Source organism: Lactuca saligna, chromosome 7, assembly GCF_052625555.1.
Source record: "Lactuca saligna cultivar CGN05327 chromosome 7, ASM5262555v1, whole genome shotgun sequence".
Classification (NCBI taxonomy): Eukaryota; Viridiplantae; Streptophyta; class Magnoliopsida; order Asterales; family Asteraceae; genus Lactuca; species Lactuca saligna.
In genome coordinates, this window is record NC_136423.1 from 161,369,929 (window position 1) to 161,382,612 (window position 12,684).

Consider the following 12,684-nt stretch of genomic DNA (forward strand, 5'->3'; position numbering starts at 1 on the left):
GTACATAAATGGTCCCTTTACCACAGAATGACAGAAACCATTTATGTAATTTTGTCTTTAACCTTTGAAAATAAAACAAGAGTTTAAATCAGTCATTTTGAATTCATGTATTCCTCATTTGTAACGAAAAGTAATATCGAATTAAACTCAGGGGCAAAAGCGAGAATTTACAAGCTTCATGGATTGATACGAAGGAGTAGTTTTCCAGATCTATCATACTCCACTATACTCCACCCCACACTTCACGAGTTCAGTCTCTTTCAAGCTCACAAACGCACTTTCACCTCTGTAGCTATCAATGGCAGCGGTCGGAGCCTTGAAGCCACCTCATTGCTTCTCTTCTTCCTCCGGCATTGCTGCCGAACGGAGAGACCTCCGCTCTTCGTCGTCGTCCTTTCGGAGTTTATCGTTTGCGTCGTCTCATCTGTCCGGAGACAAGGTATCTTCGGTATCATCCGTGCGACCACGCCGTCATGGAGGTAGAGCTTCGGTGGTTGTTTCTCCCAAAGCTGTTTCCGATTCCAAAAATTCGCAGACATGTCTTGATCCTGACGCTAGTCAAGTATGGTCCCTCATTTTCTGTCATTTTCAGTATGATCACCAATTAATTGTATGTTGTACTCAGATATTTTCACTCAATTTTCGAAAATTTTGAACTAAAATTCTGTTCAGATCTAGTAGAGTAATATTGCGTGTTGAACTATAATTCTGTAAAGTTTGTAGACAGGAGTTTGGAGAAAACTTAATTGAAATTCACTAGAACTAGAAGTCGAGGAACTATTCGTGATTTCACGAAAGGTGATAGAGGAAATTCACCTAGGAGAGAGAAAGAGATTGACTCGTTTATACCGATAACGGATATGAGAAAAGGAAAGGAAATCAGACAATCAGTTAAATTATATTGTGAGAAGCAAAAACTAACAGCGAATCTGAGATTTCACGATGCTAAAAGATGAATCGAACTCAATATTTTTTGGGATCATGAGCTTTGTTATCGTCAATATCTCAGTTAGCTAAAGAATCCATGCTTTTGTGTAATTTTGTAATGCATTCCTGTCATCTCTTGTTTGATATAAATGGCTTATTACTCTTACAACAACCAGGTTTTGTAATGCATGTCTGATTTCTGCAGAGTGTTCTTGGGATAATACTTGGAGGTGGAGCTGGGACACGTCTTTACCCTTTAACAAAGAAGAGGGCAAAGCCTGCTGTTCCTTTAGGAGCAAACTACAGGCTTATCGACATTCCTGTAAGCAACTGCTTAAACAGCAACATATCAAAGATTTATGTTCTCACACAGTTCAATTCTGCATCACTCAATCGCCACCTGTCACGTGCTTATGCAAGCAACATGGGTGGCTACAAGAACGAAGGGTTTGTTGAAGTCCTTGCTGCTCAACAAAGCCCAGAAAATCCAAACTGGTTCCAGGTAATTAATTAACAAATAACAATCAAGATATGAATCTGTGATGTCAAAAAGGGTAAAAATGTCATGAAACTATTAATGTTCAATTTGTTACAGGGGACTGCTGATGCAGTAAGGCAGTATTTGTGGCTATTTGAAGAGCATAATGTTCTAGAGTACCTAATCCTTGCTGGAGATCATTTATACCGAATGGATTATGAGAGATTTGTTCAAGCTCATAGAGAAACTGATGCTGACATCACTGTAGCAGCTCTACCAATGGATGAAAAACGTGCAACTGCATTTGGACTAATGAAGATTGATGAAGAAGGGCGTATAATTGAATTTGCAGAAAAACCAAAAGGAGAGCAACTAAAAGCTATGAAAGTTGATACCACAATCTTAGGGCTTGATGAAGAGAGAGCTAAAGAGATGCCTTATATTGCTAGTATGGGAATATATGTTGTCAGCAAAGATGTAATGTTGGATTTGCTGAGGGATAAGTTTCCTGGAGCTAATGATTTTGGAAGTGAAGTTATCCCTGGTGCAACTTCTATTGGCCTAAGAGTATGTTTCTTTTAACTTTTTTTTATTATAAAGTAATCAATATGGTTATAATTTTTTTTTATATAATCTATATAGGTACAAGCTTACCTTTATGATGGCTATTGGGAAGATATTGGTACCATTGAGGCTTTTTACAATGCCAATTTGGGAATCACAAAAAAGCCAATCCCAGATTTCAGGTAATTTCATCTTTGAACCTGACATCAGTCACAGTCACAATCACAGACACAGATACAGAAACAAACACAGACATTTATGGTGTTGGATGTTTGATGTAGCTTTTATGATCGATCATCACCGATTTACACTCAACCTCGATACCTACCACCTTCCAAGATGCTTGATGCTGATGTCACCGATAGTGTTATTGGTGAAGGGTGTGTCATTAAGGTTCGAAAATCATGGTCAATGCTATTTTTTTTATCGAAAATGTCGTAACATGATTGATGTGACACTTTTTTTTTATGAATTTATATGATAATAAGTTTTAAAAAACTTTGTTGTACAGAACTGCAAGATTCATCATTCGGTTGTTGGGCTTCGATCTTGCATAGCTGAAGGTGCGGTAATTGAAGATTCATTGCTGATGGGTGCAGATTATTACGAGGTAATAATTTAAAAAATTATTTTTCTTGGTTATAAAATATTACAATTATCATTGAAATTTATGTATTTTGCAGACGGATGCTGATAGGGCGCTTCTTGCTGCCAATGGTAGTGTTCCAATTGGTATTGGGAAAAATACTCATATCAAAAGAGCGATTATTGACAAGAATGCACGCATAGGAGACAATGTTAAGGTAACTTCTTGTAATAACTTTCTTTCAGTTCAATATATTCTTACATGGACTACTCAACAGACTTTCTAGGGCTAGCTCACATGAAAGCTAATGAGGGCATTTATGTCTTTTGCACAAACTACAAATCGAGAGCGAGTCCCTTTCCCACTCTGTTCTACCTTTTTGGTTTGGACAAAAAGTTTTTACTTTTTTTCCAATTGACATCGATCCCCTGGTCCCACCTTTTTGGGTGAGACAAAAAGTTGTAGTTTGTTCTGTTGAACATCAGCCCTCGTCCCACCCTGTTCTACTTTTTTGGGAAGGACAAAAAGTTGTAGTTTTTGTCTTATTGAACATCAACCCTGGTCCCACCCTGTTTACTTTTTGTGAATGATAAAAAGTTACAGTTTTTGTCCTATTGAACATCAACCCTGGTTCCACCCTTTTTGTGTAAGACAAAAAGTTACAGTTTTTGTCCTATTGAACATCAACCCTGGTCCCACCCTTTTTGTGTATGACAAAAAGTTATAATTTTTTGTCCTATTGACATCGACATCCTCCACCCTGTTATACCTTTTTGGATAGACAAAAATTTTCAGTTTTTGTCTTATTAACATTAGTCTTATTCTTTCTTTTACCTTTTTTGGTGGAACAAAAAGCCGCAAGTTTTATCTTATTTATTAACATTAGTAATATTCTTTCTACCATTTTGGGTGGAACAAAAAGTTGCAAGTTTTGTCTTATTAACATTAATCTTCTTTCTTTTACCTTTTTGGGTGGAACAAAAAGTTGTACGTTTTGTCTTATTAACATCAGTTATCTTTCTTTTCCTTTTTTGGGTGGAACAAAAAGTTGCAAGTTTTGTCTTATTAACATGAGTCTTTTTTCTTTTACCTTTTTGTGTGGAACAAAAAGTTGCAAGTTTTGTCTTATTAACATGAGTCTTTTTTCTTTTACCTTTTTGTGTGGAACAAAAAGTTGCAAGTTTTGTGTTATTAACATCAAGTCACCTTTCCCATCACCTTGTTTGTGAGTCAAAAAATTGCAATTCATGGCCTAGTGACATCAAATTTTGTCCTATATTGACATCATAGTCTTTGAACCACCACCCTTTTCTACCTTTTTATGGGTTAGACAAAATATTCAAAACTTTTTCCTATCAACTATAGTTCTATTCCACCATGTTCTACTATTTTTTGGATAGAAAAAAAAAAAATTAACATATCACAAGATGAGAAAGATGTGATTTTTACAATTTTCTTTTGTGATGTCAGATTATAAACAGTGATAATGTTCAAGAAGCAGCAAGGGAAACAGATGGCTACTTTATAAAAAGCGGGATCGTTACAGTTATCAAAGACGCGTTAATTCCTTCTGGAAGCATAATCTAGACATGAGGTACATTATGATATGATGTTTTGATGAAGAGGAAGCTTACCACTACCACGATATGAAATGTAAAAATTCCATTTTAATTAAATAAAAAAAAAAGTAAAACCCAATAGACTCTCCTCTTCTTTACTTCCCTTGTAGCTGATGAGGTTAAGCGAGTTTGGATGTTGTTATGTAATACCGGTGAATACTGTATCTTTGCTTTAGCAGTTGTACATTTCATGTTCCTTTTACATGGGCCTTTAGTTTCCATCACATTCTAAAACTAACTCCTTGATATCTTTCAATAAATTTAACCTTTATTCTGAGTCTAAGTTACAATGATATATTAAAATCACCAACAAAACCTATTTCCTAGATCTATCAGAGCAAGATACAACCAAAAGATTCTCTAAATCATTTCATCAAACACCTGTCTTGCATCATCCAGCGAATCACAATTTTTTAAACCAAGCTTATTCTCAAATCCCAATTATTTAATACGAGTTCCGTAAGGATGAAAGTTTTATCAACAGATTTTTTTTATAATAAAATTATTAAATAAAATTTTGAAGCGCTATAAAATATCAACGCATTTTTAAAATATCCATTTATTCAAACACAAATAATTGAGTTCTTGACCTGGTCAAACTTCCTATACATATAAACTGAACCATAGGCAATCTAACAGAAAAACTCCAACCACATCAATAGCCACCCTCTTCATCATAGTGGCCACCAAAATGGCCCGGTTTATCGAGCTTGGTGGAAATGGAATTCTCAAGGATTCGCATATCGAGTTATTAGTATGTATGATTCTGGTTTCAATGTCTATTTTTTCTATAATCATCTTTGTGTGTGGTGGTGACTCCGATGATCATCATTCCCGGAAGAAACACCGTCGAGGGGGTCGCTCTGGTTTCGTAAATGGGGTATACGTTGATAACAGTGGTGGCGGTGATGGTGGTGGTCATGGAGGCGGAGATGGTGGTGGTGGTGGTGGTTTTTGATGAGCATAGCAAATTAGCAATGGAGAAGAATGGGGTTTACAAAACAACCATATATATAAATTTAGTTGATATGTATTTTTGTCGAAGTTCGATGTGACATGTTTGGGGTTTGGAATAAAGAAAAAAGCCTTCTTATGAGGTTTGGAAGTGATAGTATGAGTTTTTTATTTTTTATTTTCTCTCACACAGTGGGCTTTAGACATATATTTTTGTATTCGATGTGTAAGGAAGGAGGTTGCGGTTGTTGGTATTCAACCTTTTTGGGTTTGAAATAGTTAATTTTGTATTCTATTACATTGTGATATGTGCAATGAACATATATTTTTATTTATATTTGCTTATGTATCCTTTTAATCTATGTATCCTTTTCATGAATGTCTTCGGTTGTAAAGATATTCTTAAAATACTTTTTAATATATGTCCAAATAAAGAATGAAGCAAGTTTAATAGAAATATCGTTTTGTGGCTCATTCTTTTTGAATGTTGGCCTTTTTATCACCACAAGCAATAATAAAAGTCATAAATAATCATATTATCAAACGATGTGATTGCCAAGCTGGTGATGGAGAAAATATACGTCATTCAATGGAATTTTTATAGTCGGGTCATGATTTGGCCACCTATCACATCACATTCACTTGTCAGTTTATAACTTTATATGTATCTTTGTATTATCTTTGATATTACAGATTATTTAGGTCGACCAAAAAGTATTCATCCAATATCTGAATTACAAATAGCAAAAACATTTTGTTAAAATTTCTTTTAAAAATATATAAATACATATTTAGTTGATAGTTTTCAGATTAAACTAAAGCCATCAATTGAGGAGCAGAAAATCACCATTAAGGATATAGCGACTGTTTTGCTCTTAAAATGAACAGCAAATTTTATAATAAATATAAATACATAAACCCAAAATCACTTTCAAACCTGTTAATTTAGAGTCTCCTAAACCCCCCATGTTTCATCTTCAACAGGTAAAACCAATGCTAGCTTCAATAATCGATAGACTAATGGAAACACAATATGTTTCTTTGTTTCCACCATCACTCTAGCAAGGTCAGAAATACTTTCCAAGTTAACAAATCTTTTATCTTTTTTCATAATGTCTATGTAGAAGTCAAGTTGGATACATCTTAGCCAATTTAAGTAATTTTGATTGGTTAAACTCATGAAATGAATCACGTGGATTCAAAGCAATTGTACAAATAAGCGAATTGGAGCTTTCCTCACTAAAACGATCATGAAACTCTTCAAAACTCGTAATACTGTTGATACGTGATATTAGTCTTTTGTTTAGGGTTTTTTGGATTAACATAATAATCTTTTGCCATGTTCATCGTTTCAATATCGCGTTTTTCACAAAAAGAAAAGATATCTTTCAAAAGTGAATCAAACCCGTCATCTCTAAACTTTTGCAATACCTGTTTAGTTGATTTTGCCAATAACATAGCGTTCAGGACATCTTTACCTTCTCCTAGAAGAGCTCGTGGCAAACTGGCAATACATGTGTAATCCCTAAAATTTGCAACATCAAGTGCAAATAGAACACAAAATCAAATGATTTTAAATAGGTGTGGAGACCATTTGCTTGATGTCGACTCAAACTACTATCACCTTCCTCTTCAACATATTCAAGCACCTTAAAAATAGAAGGAAACACATGAAGCACATGCGAAAGTGTGTTGCGGTGAAAATCAATCACCTTATTTCCACCACTTGAAAAAAGATGATTTAGCATATTTTCATTTTCACTAATACCGATAGCTTCTTGTACTTTCTTTTTGTAATTTTATCGAATCATATCTTTTCGTTTGCAAGAAGTACAAACCACTTTGTTGAGAACGGATGTCATGTCAAAGAAATTCCCAACACCAAAATGTGTTTTTGCAATTGCCACAACAAGCGACTCAAGTTGATGACCAAAATAATGTACATAATACGCTAAGCTATTTTCTTTTTTGATTAAATCTTTTAAACCATTAAACTCATCACGCATATCGCTTGTTCCGTTATAACTTTGACCTCTAACTTTTTTCAAACCGAGTCCATTTTGAGCAAAAAAAGAATCAATGGAAGATTTAAGGGATAATGCAGATATCTCCAACACATTAACGAGACCAACATTTTTCTCATGAACAATTCCAAATGCATCAACATAACGAAAAACAACAATGATTTGTTTCTTTGTATAATCAATATCAGGCAGATCAAACAACAAGTTAAACACATCATCACCAATTTCTTCAAGAATGGTTTTGGCTGTTGATTTGGAAATATTGGTATGATCTTGAATACTTGGATCCCCAAATGAAAATATAGAGCTAGGTTGGGATATATTATCAGAGGTATCTTCACTTGAAGAATGAAGATTCCCCTCCATTATCATCAATATCAAATCCTGGTGGTATTTTCCTTTTCAGAGTTATCTTCATTTTTTTTTCTGGCCATATAATATAAGAATTAGCTAATTCTACTTTTTTCAACATTTTCTAGAATCAAATTAAGTCAAATAAACAATTATTAGCTACTAAAAATTACCAGTTAATAAATTATTTAAATAAGGGAAATAACTGAAGGACAACAAAAGCCAACCTAAGTTAACAATCTACCAAGTTATAAACCCTAACAATTAACGATTTTATTTTCAATAAAACCAAACATATTTTAATCACTACAAAGGTAACAATTAAACACAAACAAGGAAATAATTAATTATGAACAAATAACAAGTACCACGTAACAAAAGATTTAGAAAATTGTAATACTTAAATATCTGAAAACCATCCACATAAGTGCAATGCTAATTAGTCATTCAATGATGCCAGGTTAGCTTTGCAATTAACTTCTACATCAATTCAATGCTACTACTCCTTTCCAATATATATATATATATATATATATATATATATATATATATATATATATATATATATATATATATATATATATAATTTTGTAAAAAAGTATTCATAACTAAACACCCATTCAAATATAATATTTTTTAATATAAACATAACTTTTTTTAATATATAAATAGTAAATATACTATTTTAATATGATTATAATATAAACTTTATACCTATAATCATTAAGGTAAGTATTTGTAATTTACAAATTACATAACAAACTTAATAATATGTACTTTAATAAATAAGTAAAAAATTATTTTATATAAAAATACATTTATAGTAAGTGGGACCAATGAAATGAAATGACATTTGCAAGGCTTTCAATATATGAAAGAACTATGCATACTTGGAATTGCCACGTCATTTGAAAGACCAATTGAAAGAGCAACAAACAACCGATGTGGATGCTCTAAGAGAGAAGTGTGGACTTGTATTGTGGTGGAGATTGTCGATAGCTCTGGTGTTGTCGGAACTGGAAGCGAATGGTGTGGTGGACGGTAGGGTAGTGGCCACGCCGGACGGCCTGATGTGCTGTTGTTTGCTGACACGAACTCGTGGTGGCTGTGAGAGTGTGTGTTGCTATGGTTCGAATTTCTATTAATGAAAAAAAAAAAACATTCGAGTATTTTGGGCTGTGGAATGTAATTTGATGGACTGGGGCACTTGGCTACGGGTGATTAATATTTTTGGTTGGGCTTCCATTGTCTAAAATCACTTTAAGCATCCGAAGTGCATTTCAATAGTGAAAATAAAATAAAACATATAGTAATCTAGTTGTTTAGTTTAGTTGTGATCTTTTTATAGACGAAATTTCAAATTTCTATCTATCAAAGTTTAACAAATTATTAGATTAGAGGAACAGTCTCATCTTTATTATTTATTATTTTATTTTTTTTGGCTGGTATATCAACGCCACGTCATATTTATCATATCCGTACAAGATCTTGTTATTTTTATGAGATGTGAGTTGCCATATTTTTTTAAGGTAAATTGCATAGATAATCACTGTGGTTTGAGGTAGTTTGGGTATTTAGTCCCTAATTTTTTTTAACTTGGACTCTCCCTATGGTTTAAGTTTATTGCATTGATGGTCCCTGGTGGATTTGAAATGATCAATATACGCTTATTTCTTATTTTAATTATTTTGTTTTATTTTAAATGATCAAATGAAATTGTTTAGAATGTATGGGTCCCACCCAAATCCCTTCGTTCTCCCATGGAATCTATTGATCTTCTCTTCCTTGTTCTTAATTGAAACCTCTTTCTCTTTCTTCCAAATTAAATCCAAGAAACCATCATTCTTCTTCTCTCAAGTCTCACCTGATAATACACCAGATTCTATCACTTACGAAGTCTCATCTTTCTCCCTCTTTCAACTCTAGCAAAGTCAGACCACTATTATTTACCAAGTGCTTCAATTTGGGGTAACTTTTATTGCCTTGTAGAGTACATCGATTTGGCAGCCAAGGTGAAAATGGAAGGTGATGGAGCACCGAATTGTTATCCAAAATTGGAGCAACTCTCAATCTCATATGTGTATAACTCATCGCCGCCTCTCTCTTCCGATGTAGCAACCTTAGCCATGGCGGAAAGAGTAGGAAAACTCATCATAAATCGGTCCTCCATGGCTCCTCTAACCAGGATATCACCTTCCATTGTGTTGTTTACTTTATTCTGAGATGGTGAGGGCTTGATTTTGGTTATGAGATGATTAGATTGATTTTGGTTCCTTGTTTACGATTCTGTTTTCGTTAAGTTCTTCTCAATGTGGTTCTAAGTAGCTAAGATTGGTTGTATCAAAGGTACATTATGCATAAAAATTTCACCCAACCTGGTGGGAACCCGGTTTACCAGCCCCAATCAGGGATGAGTATTCCCCGTAAAAAGGGTACTAAGTATGGGACTGGATGAACCAATACCCAACTCGCACCACCCTCATTTTAATGACATTATATATATATATATATATATATATATATATATGTGTGTGTGTGTGTGTGTGTGTGTGTGTATATATATATATATATATATATATATATATATATATATATATATATATATATATAATATTAGTATATTGGTAATTTATTGAATATGAATTAAGTCAACTAAGAATGAATTAATTTGTATTAGACCATCAGTAATAGAGTCTGTATATCAGATTATTGTAACGTCCCAAAATTAAGACTAAAAATTTTGATTTTTAGATTAATAAAACAATTATCCAAAACAACATCATAGAAAACATGGTGAATCAGAGTGTATCAATAAACATCAAAGTACATCAGAGTAATATAAAATGTGGAACAATGTCGTGTATGCACTGCAATCATCCCGAGCTCTTTCCTTTCGAACCAGAAGTACCTGAAACATAAACTGAAATCGTAAGCACAAAGCATAGTGAATTCCCCAAAATACCACATAACATACATATCATACATATAATGGGCCCCGCCGGTATCGAACTCTGCTCCGAACAGATCTGTCAGTCATCAAACCCCACTTGGTATCGGGCCCCGCCCGATATACATACAAACATATAAACACATGCAAAAATCACAAACATAAATAGCGTACAATATAGTCATCAGGCCCTGCCTGGTAAACATATCAAAAATTATACTTGTAGAGTCACACAGACAACTAACATCCTAATCATAATAAACTAAGGGCCGACATTGGTGCCTACGACCCTGCTAAACATAGTGAGGAAACTCACCTCAAACTGATGAATCTCTCTAATAAAATATCAGTTTGCTGATCCAGAAAATCTGCACTTTATCATCATCAATAATATCCAATTAATAATTGGATCTTAATCCAAAATCAAGAATCTAGATCACTTGTCAAACATCCAAAGTAAAAGACCTTTTTACACTTTTTCCTACTCGGCCCAAAACAAGGCCTAACCCATTTGCTCCCTAAAGGCCCAATTTCCTAAATAGCACCCATAGCCCAATACGGCCCAATCAAAGAAATCCCAAAGTCCAAAAATTATCCATAGGAGTTAAGGGAACAAGCCTAAATGAATATAGCCCAAAACCTCAAGCCCAGAACTCGTTCGGCCCACAGTTAAATGTACACTCAATGTACCAGGATCATACGCTTGCGTACGCGATCGATTCAGAAACGTGTTCACGGCCAGTATGCTCAGTTTTCTCAGGTGTACACCCCACATACTAGCCTGATCCCAAACCTTTGGCCAAACAACTTAATCACTTCAGAACTTATCATCCAATCCACAAAATGTCATCATATAAAAGTCCTAATCAATAAATTTGAAGGCTTTAAGCCTTTGCATGGCAAAAAACACCCCAAGGTGACATTGTTATGCATTAGGGACCTCTAAAGCATCCAGATCTAGAGACTAAGTTCCTGGAGTGACTTTTACTCACAATGACAAACCAAGGAAATAAAATAAGCCATGAATCACCCCAAACTAGATCTACACACAGAGATGTCAGGCTAAGATCTTTTTACCTTCAATAGCTTGCAAAAGAGGTGACAACTCTGGATCTTTAAGCTTCACTCCAAGCAATGAACCTTCAATGATCTTCTATCTCTTCAAAATGGACATGAAAACACTAATATTCTTCACAAGAGCTCAAAAATACTAAAATGGTGGCTAAGGGTCGAGATTAGGGTTTAGGATGGATGCTGATAAGAGGCAAGGTTCAAGGGACATAATGAGCTTATTTAGGAGTAAAACCCTAAATATTAGGGGTTCTAGCTAGCCGGAGTATGCCCTATGCTCTCCCACGTATGCCCAACATATATGGGTGCATCCACGATTTATTGAGGAAGCAATACACTCAGCGTGCCCATAGGGTACACCCTGTGTACTAAGCTAGGGACCAAAATGAAATGTTTTTGCATAAAGGATTAAAAAAGAAACATACCAATAGTTCGAATGTTGCAGTCCTCCGCCACTTAAACCAGGCTTCATCCTTGAAGTTTGCTACCACATAACTCAGGGTAATGCTCCCTCATCTCATCCTGCGGCTCCCACGATTATTTCCGAACCTTTGTGATGTTATCACTCAACTTTCACTAACTCAACAACTTTGTTCCTCAAGGTTTTCGTCTTTCTGTCAAGAATCGCCACTGATCTCTCAATATAAATCAGGCAATCATCCTCCTGATATCCTCCAATGGAACCACCAAAACATTGTCAACTAAACATTTCCGCAATTGAGAGACGTGGAACATGCTATAGATTTAACTAAGCTCTTAGGGAAGATCCAAGTGATAAGCAACCCGGCCCACCCGGGCCAAAACCCTGAAAGTACCGATGTGCTTGGGGCCCAAATTGGCCCTCTTTCTGAATCATATCACACCTTTCGAAGGTGACACCTTTTGGAGAACCATATCCCCAACTTTGACCTCTAGATCTTATTGCCACTTGTGGGCATAAACACATGCAAAAATCACAAACATAAATAGCATACAATATATTCATCAGGCCCCGCCTGGTAAACAAATTAAAAATCATACTTGTAAAGTCACACAGACAACTAACATCCTAATCATAATAAACTAAGGGTTGGCATTAGTGCCTTTGACCCGCTAAACATAGTGAGGAAACTCACCTCAAACTACTGAATGTCTCTAATAAAATATCAGTATGCTGATCCAGA

The 12,684-nt window shown here is 34.8% G+C and overlaps 2 protein-coding genes across 2 annotated transcripts; one reads left to right on the forward strand and one right to left on the reverse strand.

Moving 5' to 3' along the window:
- The first annotated feature begins 212 nt into the window (after window positions 1–212).
- ADG1 (ADP glucose pyrophosphorylase 1) lies at window positions 213–4,376 on the forward strand. The gene is made up of 8 exons (XM_078962912.1): window positions 213–562; window positions 1,133–1,429; window positions 1,523–1,972; window positions 2,048–2,151; window positions 2,251–2,362; window positions 2,481–2,579; window positions 2,653–2,772; window positions 4,026–4,376. The coding sequence occupies exons 1-8, from the start codon at window positions 299–301 to the stop codon at window positions 4,140–4,142; spliced, it is 1,563 nt and encodes a 520-aa protein (XP_078819038.1). The 5' UTR covers window positions 213–298; the 3' UTR covers window positions 4,143–4,376.
- Window positions 4,377–6,388: 2,012 nt separating this feature from the next.
- On the reverse strand, window positions 6,389–7,518 carry LOC145007408 (uncharacterized). Its single transcript, XM_078966348.1, has 3 exons — window positions 6,967–7,518; window positions 6,643–6,915; window positions 6,389–6,559 (listed from the first exon to the last, which is right to left on the reverse strand). Exons 1-3 carry the CDS (start codon window positions 7,516–7,518, stop codon window positions 6,389–6,391), a joined length of 996 nt encoding a protein of 331 aa, XP_078822474.1.
- Between the last annotated feature and the right edge of the window lie 5,166 nt (window positions 7,519–12,684).